General features: G+C 49.6%; 1 protein-coding gene across 2 annotated transcripts in view; it reads left to right on the top strand.

The window, feature by feature from the left end:
* Positions 1–13631, top strand: part of KY (kyphoscoliosis peptidase) — a 50358-nt gene extending 36727 nt beyond the window's left edge. Inside the window, exons 9-11 of one of the 2 annotated variants that reach the window (XM_012000021.1) lie at positions 3180–3368; positions 4710–4900; positions 9078–13631. In XM_012000021.1, the coding sequence (XP_011855411.1) occupies positions 3180–3368; positions 4710–4900; positions 9078–9973 (1276 nt within the window). In that variant the 3' untranslated portion in view covers positions 9974–13631. The remainder of the gene's footprint in view (positions 1–3179; positions 3369–4709; positions 4901–9077) is intronic. The other variant, XM_012000022.1, reaches the window with a different exon arrangement.
* Positions 13632–24711: the final 11080 nt, after the last annotated feature.

Here is a 24711-nt window from a genome sequence, read left to right as displayed (position 1 = left end):
ATCAACCCCTGGAGATCATTTAATGCCAACCTTTCTCACTGCCCATGATAAGCCTGGCAAGGCCACCCATGAGGTGACCATTAGACCTGAGAGGTGACCTTATTTCCTGGCTCTGGGGCCACCACCCCGACTCAGAGCAGTACAGGTGGACATCCCTGCCCCTCGCTTCTTCCTCCTCCTTTCCTTTCCAGGACTGGGGCACACTCTCACTGCTGCTCCCTGACTTCGTTCTTCCAATATTGCCTCCACTTCACCCCCTTGAGGGCAGGATGTCCCCTTGGACACATGGCCTAGGACATGGCTTCTCCCAGGAAGACATTCCATACCCACTCTGATTTACCCCACCACCTGGAGGCTGCACGAATGCTAAATTCCTCTCCTTCCTTCCTTGACTCCAGGTGGCTCTGAGCAGAGGACAAGCATCAGTGGGCAGCATGTCCAGAGGCCCACAGCTCCACTAAATCAGTTCACCTTAATGCAAAATGAGCCATTCTCCAAGCCCCATTGTTCCCAGGACTCCCCTTATCCCTCCACGTCATCCTAGAAAGTGATATGCACAGACGTTCTAGGCAGCAATGGAAAGTAATTTCCTGAAGAATATAATTTTAAGTAGTATTTATGGGTTTTTTTCCAATTCTCAAAGTAACACATAATCATTATTACAAATTTAGAAAATACAGAGAAGTTTCAAGAAAAAATTAAAATCACCTATAATCCCATTGCCAAGAGACCAGGTGCCTTTTGTGCCATCTCTTCCCCTCTCGCTCCCTGCCCCTCCTTCTCTGTGCATGCAGGCAGCACACACACACACACACACACAGCATTGGCATGACATCGTACTGACTGGAGAGACTGACATGCTGTTGTCAGTTCACGCTGTGTCAGGGGCACTGTTTAGCTCACTAAGTATTTTTCACATTTCTTCTCCTCACCCAGTCTCTGAGTAGATGGGACCCCACCTCCTATCGAATGTCTATCCCACCCCTACACCTCCACCCACTCCTCTGGCCTTGCTTTCCACTGGTCCCTCTCTGCTAGCTGTTTCCTCTCAGACTATAAACACATCCAGATTTCCTCATCCTGAGAACAACCCCCTCAGCCCTGCATCCCCCAGCACTCCCCACCACCCTCCACTCTCTGCACTGCAGAGAAATGAGGAGAGGGCACTCCAGGTATGCAGGCTGCACCTGCTCCCCTTCCTTCCATGGTCTCCTCAGCTACTGCCTCTTTCTGCCCTGGAATGGCTTATGGCCTTTGCCAGCAGAAAATCATGACACCAGGATCTAGTTTCTCTTGCAGTCTGTCCCCATGCCCCCAAGTGCTCCAAGAAGCCTTCTCACAGAGCCCAGCTGGTATGTTCTCATGGGATTCCTTAGAGGGCTTAGGAGGCCTGAACCTCCTCTTGTGAAACAGCAGGCAAAAGGGCGGGGTCCGGAAAACTTCCAAGCCCCTGAGGAACCTCAGCGCTAGTGACCCGGACTTTCCGCAGGTGAGCAGAGGTTAAGGCAGACATTGTAACACGTCCTCATTGCATGCATGTGAAGAAACAATGAGGGCAGGGAAAGTAGAATTTCTTAACCCTCAGGACATCACATTTGATCCCAATTACTCTCTCAGCAAGTGATATATATTAGTAATATTTAATCCAATATTTTGCTAATTTTAAATTACATGTTCATTTTTACTGCGAAGATTCCCCCCATTCCTATAGTAGATGCATGGCCATTTCATCCTATTACCCTGGAAGGCTCCATGGCCCTCTTGCTTACAGCAACTGAGGCTGGAGCCCTGGTCTGTGGAAGGGCCCCACCCCCATGGGCCCATCTCACTGAAACAGGTCACACCAACACCCTGGTCTGCAGACTTAGCTCAGCAGAGTAGAGCACAGGGTCAGCACTGAGTTGGGACTGAGCAGCCTGCGTGGTGCTCAAAGGAGCCCCATCAAAGGGGCATCAAGCACATCCTCGGTTTCGCAGGTTATGTATCTATTACACCAATTTTCTATGAGTGCAAGGAAAATGTCTTGAGGAAGGGGCACCTTTTCTAATTTACACAAAGGCTGGAGAAGGGCTAGCATGGGATGTCCCTAAGTCAGACTACCAGTGAAATTGTCTGCACAGTATCCTCCCTTGGCTGTCCTCGGGGGAGCAGGGCTGCTGAGGAGCAAGACTAGCTGGCCATGAAAGGATACCTGGGGTCTTGCTTTGGCCTTGGGCTGGTGCCCACAGCCCAGGCCTGGGCCTCAGGGTCTCAGCTCCAAATGTCTAGTTTTATGTCGTCCCCAGAGATGACCCATGCCCATCTTCCCATCCAGGTTCCCAGAAAGCGGTGCCATCTCTGCCGTGAGCAGTGGGGAGCACAATGTCAAAAGGACCCCAAAGCTCAGGTTGACTGGTCAGCGTTTCCGTTCCCCTCAGGACGGCCACAGAAGACTCCAGAATTGTGGCCAGGGCAGGCAGTCAGCAAATGACCTGAATGCACCATGATGGCTCTTGCACCATTCACAAAGGACAGGCCCACCAGTAAGACCTGAGCAAGCTGGCAGCTGGCCAGTCCTCCCTGGGCCAGGACTGGAGACACCCACCGCCTGCCCCTGGGTTCCCGTGCAGGCTTCCTTGGGAGGAATAGCAGCGGAGTAGGGCTTGTCTTCTGTACCCTCACAACTAGCAACCCCCCAACATCTCACGTGTGTCACGAGACCCATCGCGTCAGTCACATGTCCAGAGTGCCCTGGTTCTCCCAGCAGCTGTGCTCATCCCTTGCGTGTAGGTTTTGTTGCAGGAACATTGTCATTTCCCCGGCTCCTATTTTCTTGAAGCCAACCTCACGCTTGCCCCCATTTTTTCCTGCTGAAGAGCTGCTTGAGGAGCGTGTCGAGCAGGCTCTAGGGATGAACATTTCAGAATTGATCTGAATGGTGTTGGTCTCAGGGGAGGAGCAGACAGCGGAGACTGCAGCCAGTCTGTACCGACAGGACCAGCCAGCACTGTATCTCCCTGTCCCCCATGCCCAGAGATAAAAGTCCTCAAGGCTGTTTATATGTGAGTACAAGAAGCAAGAAAAAGGATAGGCAGGGAGGACTGATGGGCAGCAAACATGCCTGAAACCTGAGACCATGGACAGACTTGGAGGCAAGTCGCGGCAGGATCCCCCTCTCAGACCCCCTGTCCTGCCCCCAGGATCGCCGGAGTGCAGTGTATGACCGTGCCTGGCTACTCCAAGGGCTTCGGCTACCAGACAGGGCAGAGTTTCTCGGGGGAGTTTGACCATGCCTGGAATGCTGTGTACCTGGAGGGAAGATGGCACCTGGTGGACAGCACCTGGGGCAGCGGCCTGGTGGACACCACCACCTCCAAATTCACCTTCCTGTAAGTACTTGTCTCAGTTCTGCTGGGCGTCTAGCAGGTGGAAGTGGAGGAGGTGCCGGGTTGCATGAAGCAGCAGGTGGAGAAAGCCAAGCGGGAGAGGAAGGAGAGCCAGGAGGCCCCACGCTCACCCCTTCCCGGCTCTGAAGTGGGCTGGCTCCGGGCCAATTGTGAGGACCCACACCCTTTTGTCACCTCACCCTCCACTGACAAACACCCCCCTCTGACTCCCTATAACTCCCTCCACCAAAGCACTGAAAGCCTGGAGCGTTTGCCCCCAGGTCACATGTGAGGAAAGGCAGGGCTAATAGCCTTCTTTAGCTGTTGGCAGGTTCCCTTCCAGACTTTGGCCATTGACCGCATTACCAGGCACAAATGCCAGAATGTTCTCTTACTATTTTGCCCAGACACCAGGCTCCTTTTCCTCTCTGGTCTGAGTGAGAACGTATCACATTTCTGAGGAAAGGGCTGTGGTTTTGGGGGAAGGGGTGCTATTGGCGGTGCAGGGTCACTGTGAGGCACAGTGGGGCAGGGCGGCTGGGGTGCAGGGGACTGGAGCATTTCTATCCTCTGGGGCTCTGGCCAGCCCTGGCCTTAACCTGAGGCTACATACAATATTCTTCATGGATCATGATGCTATCAGCAGCTCAGATCCCTTTTTATTCAGAAACATGAGTGTGCTCTGTCTGATTTTTGCAGCTTAAATCTTGACACTCCCACACATGGGACAAATAGAAGCCATGTGCACACACATCCTACACGCAGGGCTCACGCACTCACAGATGCCCTCTTTACCACTGTTATTCTCAACACTGCTCCTCTTAGGCAGAGCAAAGCCTCCCCCGTCTCAGGAAGGGCCTCCCTGTTCTTCTCTTGATCCCCATTACTAACACCCGGAGAGTCAGCACTCCATTGGGTCCTGGAGAGCCACAAAAGGTCCCCACCAGCACAGCTGCACAGCACAGAAACAGGCTGTGGTAGATGGAGGCAGTGAATTCAAGCGCTCTGTCTCCCTGTCTTCCCACAACCCCACTGCGTGTTCCACAGGCTATGCCTTTGCCCCCTTTGAACTTCGGATTGTCTTTGAGCATGAGGGAGTCCGTTTTCCCCACGACACCCTAGGGCACTGAGGGCACTGTGGCTTCCCTTAGAAGCGACCTCAGACCCTGCCTTGGCTACAATTTCTGGAAGCATCCACTGAGGAGGAGTCTCCAGTGCCCATGTTAGAGTTGGAGATGGCACCTCTTCCCATCCAGGATGTCCACAGGACTGCTCCGGTGGGTGTGTTGGGCCCCTGCCTCCTCTACACAGAGCTGGCTGCTAACCAGTTTGTCTCTGCTCCAGCTACAATGAGTTCTACTTCCTCACCCATCCTGCACTGTTCATCGAGGACCACTTCCCAGACAACAAGAACTGGCAGCTACTAAAACCTCCTCAATCTCTGAGGCAGTTTGAGAACAACATGTATCACAAGAGTGAATTCTACAACAAAGGGATGCTGAGTGCCCACCCGGAGACTTCCATGATCAGAACAGGTGAGCCCGGAGCAGGTGCCTGTGTGCTAGCAGCAGGGATGGAGCGTTTCGCACTGTCCTCCAGGAGCCCGCCTGACACTGTGCTTTCAGGGCATGCCCTTCCAGGAGCATGGCCTGTGAGCTTAGCACAAAGCTTGTGTGTGCATGTGGATGTGTGGGGGCTGCTGAGGCAGCCCAGGCCATCAGGGCAGGGAAGGGCCATAGGCCACATCAGCGGGGACAGAAGCTCACTCACACTAGCATAAACCCAGAAAGGGATGTGTCTGAAGGCTGAAGGTTTCCTAGAACTTGAGGGCTGGACACACAGCCTGGCCTGTCACAGAAGCCAGGGCTGGGTGGTTCCTAGCTGGGTGAGTCTCTCTCAGCTCACAGAGCAGGGAAAAGGACTGCGTCACCCCCACTACACATAGCCTCTGGGCTCAGGTGCCCAACAGAAGCTACTGGCCTGCTGTGTTCTCTTCCCCAACTCCTGCTGGAGAGAATACATGGCCTCAGCAGAGCTGCAATCTGGGTGTTGGTGGTCCAACCAGCAAGGGTGGGGAGCAGCAGGGGTCTCCCAGGACAGGTGGGGGCAGTCCCATCCAAGACAGAGAGTTGGGGCAGACTTCCTTAGGGAGGTGGCCACTGAGCTGGGTCTTGGGAGAAGAGAACAGGCATAGTAGCTAGACAGAGATCGACATGTTTTAGGCGGCAGAGGAGAAGAGGGGACACAGTAAGCCCCCAGCCTCCAAACTCAGGCACCCCTAGATGAGGGCCAGGCTCCAGACCTCTGTCTGGCTGGCTCAGTACCCCTCCTTTCTGGAGGCGGGACCCAGTGGTTTCCAGCCCACTCTCCTGGGGCAGTATAGGATACCCAGTTTAGCCATCTCCCATGGCTGGCCTAGGCTGACATTTGCTCCCCCAACCCTCACCATGGAGCCATAGCAGCTGAGTATGTTTGCATACTCTGAGGCATATGGGGGCTACCTTGAGGGGGCCAGAACTGGTCACAAAAATGCAGGGCCTTCTGTGGAAGATTGTCTCTTATGCCTCTCCAAGGCCTTGGCACCTGATCCAGTGCTGGGCACACAGCCTGGGCACACTGCAGAGCCCTGTAAGTCAGGTCAGCCCAGCCTCCCACACCTCAGCAAAGGACTGCCTGGCGGCACTGTCTCTGCCACTGGGGACGCCATCCACCCAGGACAGGAGGTCTGAGATCACACTGACTATTAGCACAAAGTGCCTGTGGGTGGCCCAGAGCCCCTGGGGAGCTCCCACCCACACTGCAGGGCAATGAGGCAGCCTGAAGCACAGATGCCCCCAAGTTAGTTCCAACTGACTTGTCCCTTCCACCACACAATAGCTTCCTTTGCCAGGTTGCTGAGCTCTTGCATACTCTTCCATCTCCAAATACCTGGCAGCTCCTGCGGCTAAAATAACAGCCTGAAGTTGCTCACTTTGGGAATCCATTTCCTGCACTTACAATAGATGGAGGGCTCGTTCAATGTATCATAGGCCATTGAACCATCGGAAAGAACTGACCAGGTCAAAGCAATACCAAACTGATGCCATTGAGTGGAGTTTGCCTTTTCAAGAGACATAAAAATATAAACACCAGATTCCTTAATTTATAGAAATCTAAACCTAAATATGATTCCATATATCTGATACATATTTACAGAGTATTTCTTTGTGGTAGCTAGTTAAGAGTGGGGAGGGGAAGGAAGCAAAATAGGGAAACTGAGGTGAGCAGAAAGGAAGGGAAGGAAGAGGGCACCTAGATAAGGGGGTGGAAAGCTGCCAGGCTCCAGGAGAGCGCCGCGGAGGGGAAAGGAGAGGTGGAGGAGGCGGGTCGACTGGAAGAGCCCGTGGGCTCCCACAGAGGTCTGCAGGGGTGACCAGTCCTTTATTTCAAGTCTTCCCAGTCATTCAACACACCTTTGGCAAGAACCCTCTGGGTGAGACACCACAACCAGGCACTAAGACATGGCAGGAAATGAAGCAGGCTGGCCCCTTCCCCACCGAGCCCACAGCCCGGCAAGGAGTTCAGACACTACACAGAAGTGCTCACGTGATGAATTACAGCAGTGGAACGTTCTCTGAAGGAGAGCCAGGGCTAGGAGAGAGCTTGCCAGGGAACTCAGCCTCAGCTGAAGGGTCCGGGTGGGCTGCTTTGCCATCGGGACATTACCACGAGGCCTTATCCAGGTTTGGGGGAAGTGGTGGGGAGGGAGGAGTGGGTGGGAGGACCCTGAGGCATGAAGGGTGTGGCCTTGGAGGATCTACGAGAGCGCTTGATACTGGCGAGGCAGGAAGAGACAGGTCTCCGCATGGGTCTCCAGCTTCAGGGCTCTGTCATGAGCCCGGGAGTAGCCAGGCAAACATTTTCAAAGGAGCCCTGGGGCTGCTCTGTGGGGTGCTGGGTGGTGCTCCACAATCAAAAGTGAATCGCAGGGGGATCTGGGCCTCACTGTGCAGGACTCACAGCCAGTTGTGAGATGGAACAGGACAGGGGCCATGCGCAGTGAGGAGCTGAGGTAGCTTCTGCCCACTGAGCTAGTTCAGAAGTGAGGGGAGAGGGGGGTTTTCACCAAGAGGAGATAACAAGTCTGTTGATCTTGGTCACTTTCCTTTGGAGGTTACCGTGGGACAGATGTGGCATGCAGTGGCTGAAGGCAGTAGAGAAAGCAAGTAGGCAAATAAAATAGCACTCAAGCACCAAGACTCACACGATTTCAGTGTAACAGAAGGGGAAGCAATGGCATTGGGGTTAAGCAGTGCTCAGAGAGTGGGATGAGGGCCAGGCCTCAAAGAGTGGGGGTTGCAAAGGGAGGAGAGGACTCGGAGGAAGGCGTGGAGGCCAGCAGCCTAGGTCCTCCAAGGTCTGAGGGGCCTCATTATTAGGAAGTCACTGGAGGGTGGGGGCAGAGGGAAGTCACTGGGGTGCCAGAAAGCTGAGGGGCAGAGAGGAAACGGAGGCAGTGGGGGGGGACATGTGGGAGTGCAGGGCAGGTGCAGAGTGGGCAGCATCTGAGAAGGCTGGGACAGCTTTCGAGGTAGAACAGCCGTGAAGAAGGTAGAGGAGCTGTCTAAGCAGCCTCCCCATCATGCTGGCCCGTGTGGGCTTCTCCCATTCCTGAGGTGGGAGTTGGCATGGAATGCACATTCAATGGGAAGTGTATTCAGGCCGTTATCCTAGAGCCCAGGCACAGTGTCCTGCCTCCCCCACCAAGAGCCCAAGCTAGGGGAACGTTCCTGGTGACGTGGATCAGACAGCCTCTCTCCTTCCTTTGCGCTCAACTGTGAACAGGGCTGGGGAGGTTGCTGGGGCTGGGAGCAGATGACCAGTTTCTGAGAGAAGTAAGGCGAGGCTCTAAGAAGCCACTGCCCCTCCCTGTGGCCCTGGGAGCCAGGAAGGACCAGGCAGGTGGGTCCTCATGGGCTACAAAGACTAGAGAACTGACCAATTCTCCCTGAAAATCAATGACCAGGACAGATGAAGATGAAACTGCAGAGTAAAGGGAGAGACGGTGGCGGGGGTGGTGGTGTGTGGCAGTGTGGGGGTTGCAAAAGACCCTCCTGTGCACACACTGACTTTTCAGGACCCATTCCTGAAACATGGCTAAGATACACCTATGTGAGAAGCATGGGGTGGGGGAGGTGGGGATCAGGGAACTGCCCCACCCCAACCTCCTGTGCACAGTCTCAAGGAGTGAACCCATTCTCACTAGTTTTAAGGACAATGTGTTGACATGACAGCATTGACACTTAGATAGATGCTGGAGGGAGCAAGGTGAAAGCTAGACCTGATACTTGGGGGAGAAGGTGCCCCTCCTGCCCCATGACCCTCTCTGGACACAGGCAACCTTCATCTAATGTGAATCAAATGGGCAGGATGCACACATACCGCTGGGGACAAATTTTTCTAGAGGCTCCTTAGCTTTCATTTATCTCAAAGAAAACTACCTGAAGGGAGTAGGGAACCCTTCCAGTGGTGTGCTGCCACTGGCTGCTGCCGCGCTCAGTGAAGTCATATTGGGTGCTTGAAATGGACTGTGGTGAAAGTATTGACACCATGGAAATAGGCAAGCACTATAAGTCAAGACGTTTTTCTCCCAGGGAGACAGTTGTTAAACATTTACCAACACGTCAGCACATGCTGGACCCATCTCTGTTGACCCCGACTTTCTCTCCACAGTGAACGGGAAGGCCACGGTCACCATTGAGAGCTGCGCCCCAACACTGTTCATGTTCATGCTCAACGGCAAGCAAGAGCATGGGCTGCTGAGCCTCAGGAAGAATGGGATGAAGTTGGAGGTGTACCCTCCAACCATGGGCACTCACAAGCTGCAGATCTTTGCCAAGGGCAACTCCGACATCTACAGCTCAGTGCTGGAGTACACGCTCAAGTGCAATTATGTGGACATGGGTGTCCGGCTGCCTGCTGAGCTTCACCAGCCCGTGGGCCCTAGCTGGTTCTCGGAGCAGATGGGCATCATGAAGCCCTCCCACCCTGACCCTATCATCCACACGAGCGATGGGCGCTGCTCCATCAGCTTCAGCGTAGAGGAGGGCATTAACGTCCTGGCTTCCCTCCATGGGGATGATGGCCCCATCACTGAGGAGACACAGCGGCGCTACATCTTCCAGCTGCACTGGGAGAAGCGGACCGAGCTGAAAGTCCAGCTGCCCCATGCCGGCAAGTTTGCCCTCAAGATCTTTGTCAAGAAGAGGCAGGAACCAGGAAACTACATCTTCGTCTTTAATTACCTCCTATGCTGTGCCAACACCAAGGTGAACTGGCCCATGTTCCCTGAGAGCTTTGGCAACTGGGGGCAGGACAATGAGCTGCTGGAGCCTCTGTCGGGTGTGCTTCCTGCCAACCGGAACATCCCATTCAAATTGAAGCTGCATGGTATTGCCAAAGTCCTGGTAAAGGGGCAGGACACATGGCCCCTGACCCTGAACCACGAGGGCTACTGGGAGGGCAGCTGCAGCACAGCTGGCTGCCAGGAAGTCTATGTCATGGTGCTGGAGAATGCCAACCACAACTTCTACTCCTACATCCTGAAATACAAGGTGAATGCCCAGTGAGGCCTGTGCCCCGGTCTTACCCTCCCAAAGGGCCAAGCCAGACCTCCCCAGGGAGGGCTCAAGGGAAGTGCAGGGAGCCCTGGACGCCACTGAGTCTGCATGAAATCCCTTCTAGGCCTCTGCCTCAGTGTCCCTCCTCTGAAACAGGAGCTGTGATCTTTGTGTTCCGAAGGCTTCACTCAGGTGTGGCTGTGACTGAGGGGACAGAAGCAGTGGCTCTTTAGAAGAAAAAGGTGCTATGTAAATCTAAGGTATTGTAAACTGTACACCTGCATCCAGATGCCCCTTCTCGTGTTAGTGCTGCTGTTGTTGTTGTTGTTGTAGGGCTGATGTGGGAAAGCAGGGATATTGCCCAGGTTGACAGCTTTTCACATGATGCTTAGAGAATTCTCTTTCGTGCCCAAGGGGACATGATTTGCAAGGCTGAGTTGTCCTTGAATCACAGAGCCCCTTTCAAGCAACATCACCATGCCTCTCGACAGCTCCAGGCCCCCAGGGAATCTTGGACTATCTTCTCCTCCCAGACCTCATCATCTTCCGCATCCTGCTGCTTCTTCATTAGCTACTTCTTGTTCTTCGAGAGCCCTAGTAAAAGGGTGTGGTGAGGAATCTAGCTGACCCACAACTGGCTGGAAGCTGATTATCTCCACCATCCCTAAGTATAGTCAGGAATGTGACAACCAGAAAGTTGTGAGGAGACTCCAAAGCAAAGAGCAGCCCATGCCCGCTGTGGCTGTGCAGGTGGGAGGGACACTGTCGGCAGAGCTGCAGCCTGTGTCTGAGTGTGTAAGACCTCCAGCTCTGCTCTGAGAGGAGTGCACAGGGTAGTTAGTTCAGTCTAAGGCCTGGAGTGCCCTCCAGGCCCTCGCAGGGCCTGGGTCTCAGGCCCCTGCCCCGCCTCCACAGGGAGCCTCCAGAGGCTGGCCAGGCCCTTGGGGAGCCTTGCAGATAGCCGTGAATAAGGACCTGGCCGCAGATCAGGTGAGTAGTGCAGTGCGGCAATGCCGAGGAGACTCACACCTTAACAGGGCTCTGCCTGCCCCCAGCGTCTCTACCAGCAAAGCCAGGGCTGGGAAGACTTCCAGCTGCACGGGAACAGCTTTTGTGCCTGTCTCAGAGCAAACGTCCCATCCCATCTCCTTTCATCCCTTCTCTGAGAAGATACCCACCTCCAGTCTCACCTTGCATGGGGACAGCTCAGGGCCCCTTGCTTGCTCAGGCCAGACTGAGAGGCCTCGGCTGCCCAGCTGGCCCTCAGCAGCGCCTCAGGCTGCCGTTGCCATGGCAACGGAGGAAAGGCTGGCTTCAGCGAGGGCACATGAGAGGGAAAGGCGAGAGAGGCCCCACATGGCTACTGCAGAACCATCCTGGCACACAGACACACTCCCTGCCGAACTCCTGGATTCTCCAGCTCCATGACCCCTGGCTGTCTCAGTACCCCCCACCCCTGAGAGCCAGCACTGCCTGGTACCTCTCCCCACTGCCCCTCCTCAGGCCTCCAGGCTCAGCCACAGCCAGGGCCAGCTGGGACCCTCACAGCTTCCTCCGCGGCATTCACCCTCACATCCCTGTATCCAACAAATGTCCATGGGGTGCTTTGGTAAGTGCCAGATGCTTGGGCTACAGAGGTGAACAAAGGGGGCCTGGCCATCCAGAGCACAGGGTGAGGAAACTGCCAGGTGGCAGCAGCCTCCCTTGCCCAGGTCCTGACTGAAGATCCAGGCTCCGGACACTTCTGTTCATTATCCCACGGGATCCCTCCCCTAAAAGTCCCCACTGCCACCCAGCAGGGTGGCCTAGCCCAGAGCCAGCTCACAAAGGTGCCCATCATCCAACAGACCGGGGGCATCGAGCACAAGGGGTGTCGCCCCTGGGGGACTGAACTGCCCTGGGCTGGTCCTGCGCCCTCCGCAGTCTCTGCCACCGAGGCCACTCAGCCAGCCTTGTGTCACTTACACCTGAAAAATGCACAAAGGCCCCGGAGGCATAACAGCTATGCACCACCACAGGGAAACAAGGGGAGTTTTACACCCTGAAAACAGCCTTCTTGCACACCTCTGATTTTATGGGCTGAAAGAAATGTGTTTGTTTCATCAAAATAATAAGTGCCTTGGATGACGCATGTCACTCACTGGACCCCGCGCTGGCTGCCTCGCCTAGTCCTGCTGGAGACCCCATACCTTTTCGATATGTAATATAATTAATCAATACATTCTGGAGCATGCTGAGAATGCCACCCAGCAAAATAGGAGCTGTCCCCAGCACCAGAGAGGGAGGCCCCGCCTCTCAAAGCACCGCAGGGCATCGGCAAGCCCCTCCCTCTCATTTAACCAAGGACCCCCTTTGTAAAGACAGCTGTAGGCGCAGTCAGAAAATCACCTGCATTTCTTTCCACTGAAGTAAAAATACATGAAATGAAATCTAATCTTCATGAATTTTTACACGCATGCTGCTCAGGGTAGACATTCGGAGTTGCATTTTGAAGGCTTTTCTTCAAATCCCCATCTTTGTTTCCCGGGCGACGAGTCCCAGTCGCCGGCGGAATGGCACGGGCGCCCCCAGGTGTCCGAAGTGCGGAGCTGCCGGCTGTATACGCCGCGAGGCCGCTCTATCACCCGGCTTTTTACGCAGAACTTGAAAATGCTGTGGAAATGTTTATGTTAAAATCACTAGGTGCTTTCTCGTGGCTTCTCAGCGCTTCCTCATGGGTACACGGAGGACATCTTTGTCACGCACAAGCTGTGAAGGCATCCTGGGGGGCAACCTGGTGTGTTGAAAAGACAAGGGATGTGATGGGACAGTTTTGCCTGGAAATCACTTCTTGAAACAGAAGCACTGGACGTAGGACTGGATGGAACAGCTGTGACTACACTCATTACTATACCAATGAAGGATTGGAACCGATAAAACTCAGAGGGTATCTGCTTGCAGTTCTCGGGATGGCAGCCCCCAGGCCACAGGGCAGAAGGGAACCGAGGGTGGAGGAGTGGTAGGCAGAGGCACTACCACCATGACTGCAGTTCACTTCTCTCCAGCTTGTTTCAGAAGTGCCACCAGCTCAGCTGGACTCCATTTTCAATCCGATTATGATCATTGTGAGTTCCCCATATGTTACATTGTCCTACCAGGACAGCCTCCTCACTGCCTGCTGAGATTAAAAGGAAATAAATAGACTAACTGAAGCATGAAGGATTTCGGCTAGACATAAAGAACTATTTCCTGTTGTTAAGCAGGAGGAACGAGTTGCCAAGAAAGTTTGTGAAATCCTCTTCTCAAAGGACTTGAAAAGGAGAAAAGTTTTCCCAGTGGTCTGAGGTTTTAGATGCCATGTTCACTAGAAGGAGTGGGTTTTCTCTTCTCGAAACCAATTAATTCCTGAGATATCCTGGTCTGTCTGCAGCAAACAGAGAGTTAACAGCATCACTACATCATTTGCTATTGGCAAAATTTTCAAAGATGGTGTGCCTCTATAGCCCACCTCGGTTTATCTTAGGTCTATAATTTCTTTTCATTTGGAGTAGATAGTCAGCAATTGAAAGAGGTGATTACTTCTCATAATGTGTGCATTGAGTTGTGTGGGCCGGTGGCTGTTAAGTATGCTTTCCCCACGTTGTTGCTGGTGTTGTTTTTCAATAAAATTTATATTCATTTTTATGCAACAATGTAATTATTGATTCATTCTTATCATGGATCTCACAAGGTGGGGAGTGGAGAGAAACAGGAAAAACACTTTCATGTTCAAAGGAAGCCTTAGAAAAAAATCAATGTCCCAGCCAGTTGAATGTGACGGTGAGATGCAAATGGAATGTCGGGTAAATAGCTATTTCACATTAAAGAAAACATAATTAGGTTAGCTTCAGCCACTCTATGGCTCACATGCCTTTGAAGAACATGAAGGCACTGTTTCTTTCATTGAATCTTGTTTAACTTGAAAATTTTAAAGTCAATCCTAATTTATTTTTATAGTGGGAGAAAAAAATTTACCAAAAATGCCTATCAGCCTACTTTTCTTTTATTTTGAATGTATATAAATATGTATTTCTTGATATTCATATACATGCAGAAACTTTCCAGGGTTCACCTAAGCAGATTATTCATAAATTAGATATTTAGAGAAATACAGAAAATGAAAAATCCAGACATTTCTGAGAAGCTGCTGTAACCATGGAGACCATTCTCGTAGCTGTAGTGTGAAGGACAAAAAGAACTTGTGTTCCCAAATCTGGCTTCGTCATGTCTCTCGCTGCTAGATCCACAAAAACGAGGCCCAGCATGCTTCTCCTTAGGAAGGAGACCTGACAGCATATTAAGAGGAAGTCAGAAGAAACAGTCTTCCGCACAAAAGAAGGAGTAACTCTTGAGTTATTAGAACAGTCTGAAAATGCCATCCCCAAAGCTGGAGTGGATGACCTCCAACGTCCCTTCCAGTCCGGAGAGTTTGTGATGCCGTGTCTCTGTGAACAGATGCTGGCAGGCAGTGGGCCTGGGGTTGTCAGTTACAGAACATCTGAAGGGCCCTGCTGTGGAACAGCCGAAGGGCCCTGCTGTGTTAAGAGCCTGCCCCTGGAGCCCCTGGCAGACTGCACTGCTGGCTCCTCTCTTGCCTGAGGGCAAGGGGCTGGAGAAAGCCCAGCAGAGGGACCAAAGGGGAAGAACAGCCTCTGACAGGATGTTGCTTCTGTCTGATTTTGCAAGCAGAACTAAAGGAAACTGAAAGTTAACTGGAATGTCCTCTTTGGGACATCTCAGGCATCTCCGAGTCAAAAGATGCTAAACTGGAGTTACTTCTCTCCCTCAAATTACTCCCAACTCCTCCTGGGTCCCCAGTTCAGTAAATGCATCCCTATCCAACCAGATAACTAAGTTAGACTCATGGCAGTTACTGGTGATGAAACCCAGTCCCTTCTGGCTGTGTCCCACCTCTCACCTGCTCTCCCAACTCCACCTTCTCTCCTTTCCCACGACCCGCTACAGCCCAGGTCCTCATCATCTCAGCTATACTGTCTGTGTCTTATACTTTCTATGGGCAGATGACTCGGCCCTATTACTGTCCACACTGGCCTCCCATTCGTACATTCTTATCGCACCAGGATGATCGGGTTATTAAGACAAGGTTTTCAAGAAATCCTACTAGAAGAAGCTCACCATCTCTGGAAAGACATAATTGGTATTAGGTACTAGTGGGAAAGGTAGGTCTTCAAAGAAAAACTGGTTTTTATAGGGAATCAGGAAGAAGCCCTGTCTCCTCCTTTTTCTCTAAAGAAACAAGATGCCAAGGCCACCCAGCCAGCCTCGTGTCACTCACACCTGAAAAATGCACAAAGGCTCCAGAGGCATAATAGCTATGCACTACCACAGGGAAACAAGGGGCGTTTTACATCCTGAAAACAGCCTTTTTGCACATCTTTGATTTTACGGGCTGAAAGAAATGTGTTGTGTTTCATCAAAATAATAAGCACCTTCGATGATGCATGTCACTCGCCGGACCCCATACTGGCTGCCTCGGCCTACTCCACTACTGGGTGAGGGTATGCAGGGTAGCTCTTCGTACCACAGCCAGGCGGGGGACTCAACAGGGTGCAGGAGTGGAGCCCCACCTGCAGGTAAACAAGCTCCATCTCGAAGCCAGACTCTCCACATCCATGGCTTCCAGTCTATTTCCCTCCTGTCCTCCTGCACCAACAGCAGCACAGATCATATGTTCAGGTGGGCCAGTTGTATTCCCAGGAAAACAGATGCTGAGACACAGTAGGAATGCAAACAGTGTGCTGGAGGCAATACCTGTGGAAGGCAAAAGGGAGGGGGGAAGCAGGACGAGGCAGACAGAAGCTCAGACAATGGTGCAAGACTGACCAGGTCCCAGCCAACCCAACAGGGAGTTCCAAAACAAAGATTTTTATTAGAGGTATCTGGAGCTGTACAGAAATGGCCAAGCCCTAGAGAAACCATCATGCTCAGTCATTTGCAGGGGCTGCCTGGCAAGAGCTTGGTCTCAGTTCAAAAGCTCAGGCAGACCCTGAAGGTGCTAACAGCTGGAGACTCTCCGCTACCTACACTCCTTGCAGAGAATCAGCAACTTCTTCCAGAAGGGAGACCTGTGCAGCACACACAAGTTAACTTGCCTATGCTATGGAGGGTTCAGGAAAGACTGGGTGAGGGTTCTATGTGTGGAGTCAGCACACCCAAAGCCGTCTGGGATCCGGCAGTCACTGAAGGGGCTTCACAAGATGGTTTGTGGAAGGGACAGGGGCTTCTACATAGGATAAACATGTACTCCAAGGGCCACCTGCAAGGTGCTGTGGACTAATTTGATGAAAGGCAGCTTCTTTCTTATTTCTCCTTCTCTCCCTCCTACCCCTGCCATCCAGGAAAACCTCAACACAACAGCCAAGAGGATCGTTCCACGCTCCACTCTTACTTAAAACCGACCAATGGTTCCCCACTGCTCAGGGATGAGACTAGACCCTAACTCTGGCCTCATACTGCTTTCTTCACTTTGTCTCCTATGACTCTCCCTGAGAGACCCTTAGAATCATCAACCATGTGACACCAGGCAGGCCGTGTACCTCCCACCAGCGTGCTTTATACGTGCTGTCCCTTCTAGCCAGGACGCCTTTTCCTGCCTGAGGAAGCCCTGCCTGGCCTTCGTGGATCAGGCCAGCCCACCACTCTGTCAGACCTTCCTAGTCCTCCCACTGCCCAAGCCATGGGGAATGATCTGCCCATCTTCCACGTTCATGTCACACTTTGTTACTCATCTGTTAAGCCAGAACCTTCTACAAGATTCTGGGATCGAGGAAATACTTGGAGGTTCTGCCCCTTGGATGTGAATTCCTTGAATACACATGCTTTGGTTCTGCCCCTTGGCACACAGTAGGTGCTTGGTAAATGCTTGGCAAGTGTTTCACTGGGAAAACTAAGAGAGGTTAGGAAGACAGGGCCAGGGAAGTACTATGACCCAGCAGTCCATAACCATCCACTGAGCATTTGTCAACGCGTGTTCCCATTTCACCAGGGCTGGCCCGTGTGCTTTTTGTCCAACTCTGGATGCCACATCGTGGACACTGAGGAAGTAAACTCAAGATTCTCTCAGAGGAGAGCCACATCCTGGGGAGGGCTGGGAATGTGGGGTGGAGTAACCACCCTGGAGGAGGCTGAGGATGCAGCTAATGGTGGTCTTCAAAGGAAGAGGCCCTTTACCAAGTCCAATATCTAAAAGAGGACACATACTGACTATTTGGAAGATAGAACAAATCCTGAAAGTAGGACTTGGTCTTGACTAGAGAAGGATGGCCATCCTGCCTGTAAAGGTGGGTAGCAGAGGGTGGTCAGGGATTCTTTGGCTGTGAACAGTTTTAATGGAATTTTCTTTCCTTTATCTAGATTTGTTCCTGCTCCAAATTTCCCCCATGGCCCTGTTTGAAGATTATATCACCTAAGCTTGATGCTTCTGTTTAACCCAGAGTGACATAAACATTTAGCTGAGGGCACCTGCTGATCCCACTCCCACCCAAACAGAGACCAACAAACAACGGGAAAGCTTCTAAAGCCCAGAAGAACCTGTTTTCTCAGGAAAGAGCTGCAAAATGGCAAATACAGCTATTTAGGGTCTAAAGGCATAAACATTTTCTACAACAAAGCCTAAGTATGTGGGACTGTCTTGAAGCCCGTTGATATGCTGGAAACGAATGCTCCAGGGAACACTCGAACTCGTGGTTTCTTTGAGCACAGTTATCCTCAAGGCTGGTCCTCTGAAGAGGAGACCCTGCAGGATGAGGTATAAAAAAGACAAAGAACCACGAAGTGCTTGGTGTATCCAGTGGCAACGCCAAGCCATGAAGGTTTGAGAATGAGAAGGCCACCTAGACAGGGCCCACCAAGAGATTCCCTCTCTCCAATTAAACCAGCACTCTAGACATTTAGTCATCATTGCCTGGGGTACTGGGTTTAGACAGATTCTGAGGCCACATCTGGGCTCAGTAGGAAAGAGGGTCATGACTAGCTAGTGATCCACAGACAATGAATTGAAGGGTAAGGTGTGCCATGTATTTGCCAATCCCATCTTAAATGTAGCCAAATCAGGGCTCAGACCAAAATAATGAAGGAGACTGTTCAGTCCGTTCTCGCACTGCTAATAAAGACATACCAAAGGCTGGGCAATTTATAAAGGAAAAAGGTTTAATTGACTCACAGTTCACCATGGCTGGGGAGGCCTCAGGAAACTTACAATCATGGCAGAAGGGGAAGTAAACACATACTTCTTCTCATGGCAGCAGCAAGGAAAAGTGCTGAGCAAAAGGGGGAAAAGCCCCTTAGAAAACCATCAGATCTTGTGAGAACTCACTCACTATCATGAGAACAGCATGACGGTAACCACCCCCATGATTAAATTACCTCCCACTGTGTCCCTTCCATGACACGTGGAGATTATGGAAACTACAATTCAAGATGACATTTGGTTGGGGACACAGCCAAACCATATCAGAGGCTATTCAGACCAGTGGGGAGCACTGGCTTCCCATAAGCTAGCCCATGGACTGACAACCAGTCAGCTTTCAAACCAAAGGTCTCAGGATGTGCTGGGGGCCTCCTGACCTCCCTTGAGCTCCAGGAGGATTCCACTCAATATGCATGCCACCCAGCTCAGAGGACACAAATGCGCACAGGCATATCAACTCCAGGGAGAAGGAGCCCAGGCTGAGTGTGTTTGCTCTTTTATCTCCATGATTAAACAGTGCCTTGCATTTAGAATAAGTGATCGGTAAATTTTTGAAGTGAACATTGCCTTGTCATTTCAAAAACAAAATGATAGATCTCGGGGTTGTTTACATGGCTGTTGACCAAAACAGCTGTTGAGTTACAACATCCTAAATAGTCATTTCCTTCTTTTGCTCAACTAGGAAAGCATACGCACAGCAGTGTGCTCCGTTGCCCCTGTGGGAAATGTATATTTACAGAAAGAGAAAAATTGCCACCTGACTGGGAGTGCTCATGGTGTTTGCCTCTGGGAAACAATCAGGGCATAGGCAACCAATCGATGGGAGGAGTGGCGTTCTTCTCGAGGGAATCCACCCGCCCTAAGCATGTGCCGAGATTGCTTTGTTTCTAGCAGGGGGAATGGCTGACTGCCTCTGTGACACAAGGAATCAGCCATCATTTCGCCCCAGCTGTGCAGGGACCAAGGCAGTGACGTCCCCCTTTATGGTGGCAGGGGCAGCTATGGAGAGGCTGGTGGCATGAAGGCAGAGGGGCAGCCACAACTGTGAGTACACAAGAACAGCTGGGCTGCATGACTGATGAACCGCAGATATTAGGAGTGGGGAGCCCCTGGCAGCTCCCATCTGGGGAAAGGATGGTGGGGAGGAAAAATGAGGAAGCGTTTATTTAAAACAAAATGACAGCGGGATTACAGATTGCCTAGTGAACACTTTGCTCATACTTATATTTGTATTTGAATGTATATGAACACCAAGGAGATCTGGAAATTAACATCCACCATTTTATTGTATTTAAAAAGTTAAATGAAGCCAAGATACTGGCAGCACTTGAAGGCTGTCTCCTCCTCCTATGCCCTTTGGGATAGCCCCACCCTAGGGACTGGGCAAGCATGGGCACCATGAACCTTTTGGTATTCATTTCTTGAGTATCAGATCCCCTTCTCCATCTCCCAGGAGCCACACAGTGGAGAGAACACGTTAACCTGATTGTGGGAGGGCATCCACTCTGGCAGTAAAAGCTTCACTTGACATTTTTAAAGCTCAACAAGAGTGTTAAAGTCTATCTTTAAAAGAAGAAAATGGGTTTCTTTCTGGGAAGATGGCCTCTTAGCCACTGGTTCCCTGTTTGACTGAAATCTGTCTTGTGTGGTCAGGAGCCATTAATGTATGATTGAAGCCTTGAGTTTTCCTCTATACACATTGATTTCACTTGGAGAAGCTCTGTGGACCCCTCCTCCTCCTCAGTGTTGGCTGTCATGAGGGTGGGGAGGCCTGTGGCTCAGCCCCTGTTTGACAGCTGGTAGGAGAGAGTGCCAGCTAAGAGCACACACCTGGAGCTGACCGCCTGATTCCTAACCCCAGCTCTGCCCCCTCCCAACTGATTTGTGCAAATTACTGAACCTCCCTGTTTTTGTTTCCTCATCAGTAAAATAGGGATACTCATAGCACCTACTGTGTACACTTCTTATGGGGATTAAATGAGCTAACATATGGTACAATGACTAGAAAAGTCCCTGGCACATAGTAAGTACTCAGTAACTTTTGGCTACCATCACGACACATCAGTCACTGTCAGCATGATGAGGATGACATTGATGTGCTGCTCCCTAAGGAATCCAAAAGTCTCAAGCCCCTCATAAAATTGTAGCAATCACTGATTTCAATGCAGAAATCCCATATCCAATATGCAACCACCCAGTCTTTCCTAGAATCCTTCCAGGGACCAGGAGTTCTCCACTCCATGAGGCAGCCGTCCATTACTGGACACCTATGTTAAGGCCTTACCTATACAAAACTGCCTTAAATTAGGGCAGCTGAGCCAACCCACCCACTAGGCTCAGTGAGTTGTCTATTATATGCTGGGACAATCATGTAGTGGGAGCCCCAAGTCACCAGTACAAAGCCTGGCTCTAGTCTGAGGGTTCCGGGGACTGGGTAGGAGCAACTGCAATATACTCAGACAAGGAAGGGAGCCCAAAGAGCAGATAAAAAGACAAAGAAAACCTCCCACTCGAGACAGCTGTAAATCAACATATGAAACCACATGAAGAAAATTAATGGTTAAAAAATTAATGAATGGTTTTTCAAAAATACAATCTGCATACTGAATGGTGAGACCACCTCAAACCCTGACGTTACTTAACTCCCCAAACCTGGCTGTCTGACTTTGGTCCTCAAAGCAAAAACTGGAGGATATCACTCTGAGAAAACAGATCAACCCAAGAAAAAAGGCCTACAGGTGCCATCGGTGACCACCACGCCAGTGAAAAGACCAGCACCCCATTTTCCCATCTTTGGGAAGCCAGTCAATTCTTCCATACACACACACACACACACACACACACACACACACACACACACACACACCCCACAGTTTGCAGATAGCATTTGTGGTTGTTTGAAAAAATGTTCATGAATTCTTTGGTGCTCCTACATTCAAAAGATAGAGCCTAATTCCCATGCTCTTAAGTGGAGGCCATACTTAGTGATTCTCTTCTGACAAATAGAATGTGGCAGAAATGAATGATGGTGTGTGACACTCAAGAGTAGGATATAAAAGGCATTATAGCCACCTCTTTATTTTCTCCGGATCACTTGCTCTCAGCAAATCCAGCTGCTATGTTGTAAAGATGCTCGAGCAGCCTCTGGAGAGGCCCACATTGTGAGGAACTGAGTCCTCCTGCCAACAGCCATGTGAGTGAGCTATCTTGGAAGCAGTTCCTGTGAGGATTTTTGCGGCCCTGGCCAGCTTCGTGACTGGAACCTCATGAAAGACCCAGAGCCAGAACCACCCACTTTAGCCATTCCTAAATTCCTGACCCCAAAAAATTGTGAGGTCATAAAAAACTTATTATTCGAAGTTGCTAAATTTGGGGATAATTGTTACACAGCCATAGATAGCTAATAGAGCATTTTAATATCTTACTCAGTCTTTTTTTTTTTTTTTTTGAGACAGGGGCTGGCTGTGGCTCTCTTGCCTAGGCAGAGTGTAGTGGCATGATCTCAGCTCACTGACACCTCTGCCTCCCAGGCCTAAGCCACCTTCCCACCTCAGCCTCCCAAGTAGCTGGAACTATAGGCATGTACCACCACACCCGACTAATGTTTTTTGTGTGTGTGGGAGGGGTTTTTTGTTTGTTTGTTTTTGTTTTTGTTTTTTTGTAGAGATGGTGTCTCACTCTGTTGCCCAGGCTGGTCTCGAACTACTGAGCTCAAGCACTTCGCCCACCTCGGCCTCCCAAAGTGCTGGGATTATAGGCATGAGCCATTGTGCCTGTCCTGTATCTCAATATTAAAAAGGACTTTGAGAGGACCTCCAAAGATCCCCAGACCTGAGGAAAATGTCTGACCTACAGGAGCTCCACAAAGAGAATAACACCAGCAAACACTGTCACCGTGCCTAGTTTGTGCCAGAATCCGCTGAGAATTAAATTATTAAAGACATAATTCAATGAATTTCCCAAGAGACAAACAGGTCCTCCAGAGAAGAAATAAAGCAAGTAACTTGCAACAGATCAGGAATCAGAATGACTTCACACTAGCAATGCTGGAAGCGAGGAAACAGTGGCGCCATACCTTCAACATTCTGCAGAATAATTTCTAACCTAGAGTTCTATCCTCAGTTAAAATCTCAATCAAGGGTGAGAGTAGAATAAGAATATTTAGAAACATTCAAGATCTCAAAGAAAATCTGCCTCTCATGAGCCATTTCTCTGGTGGAGTGCTCCACCCAGTGAGGGACAGAGACCAAGAAAGAGGTCTGCTTGGAACCAGGAAGCTCCTTCACACAGAAGAGACAAAGGGAATTCCTAAGAGGATAGTAATAGGATGTGTCTGGAGAACAGCTGTGCAGTGAACAGGATGAACACAGTCCAGACAGGAGCAGGGCAGACCCGTCCAGGAGGCATGTCATAGGGAAAAATAAAATGGGACTGATAAAGTGGTTACCTTATGTAGTTGACATTATTGAGGGAATTGTATAGTGCCATTAAGGACTTTAGAGGACCATTTGGTGAAAGGTATGCAGAAAACTAAGCAAATGCAAGCTCCATGGGGAAAAGTTGTACAAAGAAAGTAAATGTAATTGTAGTGTGCTATATGTTGACATTTACATGGCCATAATAATGTAAATGCCAAGTATTGATGTGTTAGGCTCTGTGTTTGGACGTCTGAGAGCCATTCCAGCCCCATTCTCCCTTTCCCATCTTCTACTCTAGAGTGAGCAAATTCCCGCTTTCTCTTAATAATGCTTGGTAGATTTTTGTGGAGTCTTGCATATCTTTTATTAGATATGTTTCTGGGTATTTGCAGGTGTATTTTTGATAATGTGGTAAATGGTATAAATTTTTAAGTTCATTTTCTAATTGCTTATTTCTAATGAGTAGAAATAGAACTATTGTCATGCATTGACCTAGTATCCAATTATCTTATTCAATTTACTAATTAATTCTAATCATTCATAGGGAGGTCCTTTTGGATTTTCTGCACACAGAATCACGTTGCCTGTGAAAAATTATTTTTTTCAACTTTTGTCTTAGGTTAAGAGGTATATGTACAGGCTTGTTATGTAGGTGAATTGAGTGTCATGATGGTTTGGTGTACAGATTATTTTGTCACCCAGGTGATAAGCATAGTACCCAACAGGTACTTCGATCCTCACTCTCCTCCCACCCTCCATCCTCAAGTAGGCCCCAATGTCTGTTGTTGCTTTCTTTGTGCTCGATCTTTAGTTCCCACATGTAAGTGATAACATGTGATATTTGGTTTTCTGTTCCGATGTTAGTTCACTTAGGATAATAGCCTCCAGTTCCATCCATGTTTCTGAAAAGACATGATTTGATGCTTTGTTATGGCTTCATAGTGTTCCGTGGTGTATATGTACCACATTTTCTTTATTCAGTCTACCATTGATGAGTATTTAGGTTGATTCTATGTCTTCGCTATTGTGAATAGTGCTATAATGAACATATGCATGCATGTGTCTTTTTGGTAGAACAGTTAATATCCCTTTGGGGATCTACCCACCAATGAGATTGCTGGGACGAATGGTATTTCTGTTTTAAGTTCTTTGAGAAATCATCAAATTGCTTTCCATAATGGCTGAAATAATTTATATTCCCACCAGCAGTGTATAAGCATTCCCTTTCTTCCACATCCTTGCCAATATCGGTTATTTTTTGACGTTTTAATAATAGCCATTCTGACTGGTATGAGGTGATGAATAAGTATTTTTTTCTTCTCTGTCATTCTACCTTTTATTTCTTTTCCTGATCTGATTGTGCTGGGTAGAAGTAATGATGGTAGTAGGTATTATTTTCTTGTTCCCAATCTCAGGGTGAAAGTGCTCAGTATTTCGCTATTCCAGATGATGTTAAACAAAACTTGCATGCTTGGAATAAACTCAGCTTGGTCATAATAGATTATCCTTTTTATATATCACTTCTTATAAATCATTTGATTTGGTCATAATTTGTTTAGGGTTTTAACATCTATATTCATAAGAGAATCTGTACTTTTCTTTTTTTGAAATGTCTTTGTCAGATTTGGTTTCAAGGTTATGCTGGTCTTATAAAATGAGAAGAGAATTATTTCCCCTTTTGTCATTCTCTGAAAGAGTTTGTTGTGTAGGCTTATTTCTTCCTTAAATATTTGGAAACATTTACTGGTGAAGCCTGATATTTTTGTTGTAGGAAGTTTTTCAATTAAGGATCAGTTTTAAAATTATATATGACTCTTCAGATTTTCTATCTCTTCTTGTGTCCATTTTGGTATGATGAGTTTTTAAAAGAATGTATACATTGTGCTTAAATGTTTACAGTTGTTGCCAGAGTTGTTTATGCCTTTTTGTTAGTGTCTGTAAGATCTGCACTTGTTTGCTTAGTATTTTTATTCCCGATATTTGCAATTTGTATCCTTACTTTTTTCTCAATAAATCTAGTCAGAGGTTCAGTCAATCTTATTAGTCTTTTTAAAGAACTAACTTTTGATTTTGTTGTTTTCTCTATTGTACATTCATTTTCT

The sequence above is a fragment of the Mandrillus leucophaeus genome, unplaced genomic scaffold, assembly GCF_000951045.1.
Source record: "Mandrillus leucophaeus isolate KB7577 unplaced genomic scaffold, Mleu.le_1.0 Scaffold612, whole genome shotgun sequence".
Lineage (NCBI taxonomy): Eukaryota > Metazoa > Chordata > Mammalia > Primates > Cercopithecidae > Mandrillus > Mandrillus leucophaeus.
Note: the sequence above shows the minus strand (reverse complement) of the source record. Positions and strands in the feature narration are given on the sequence as shown.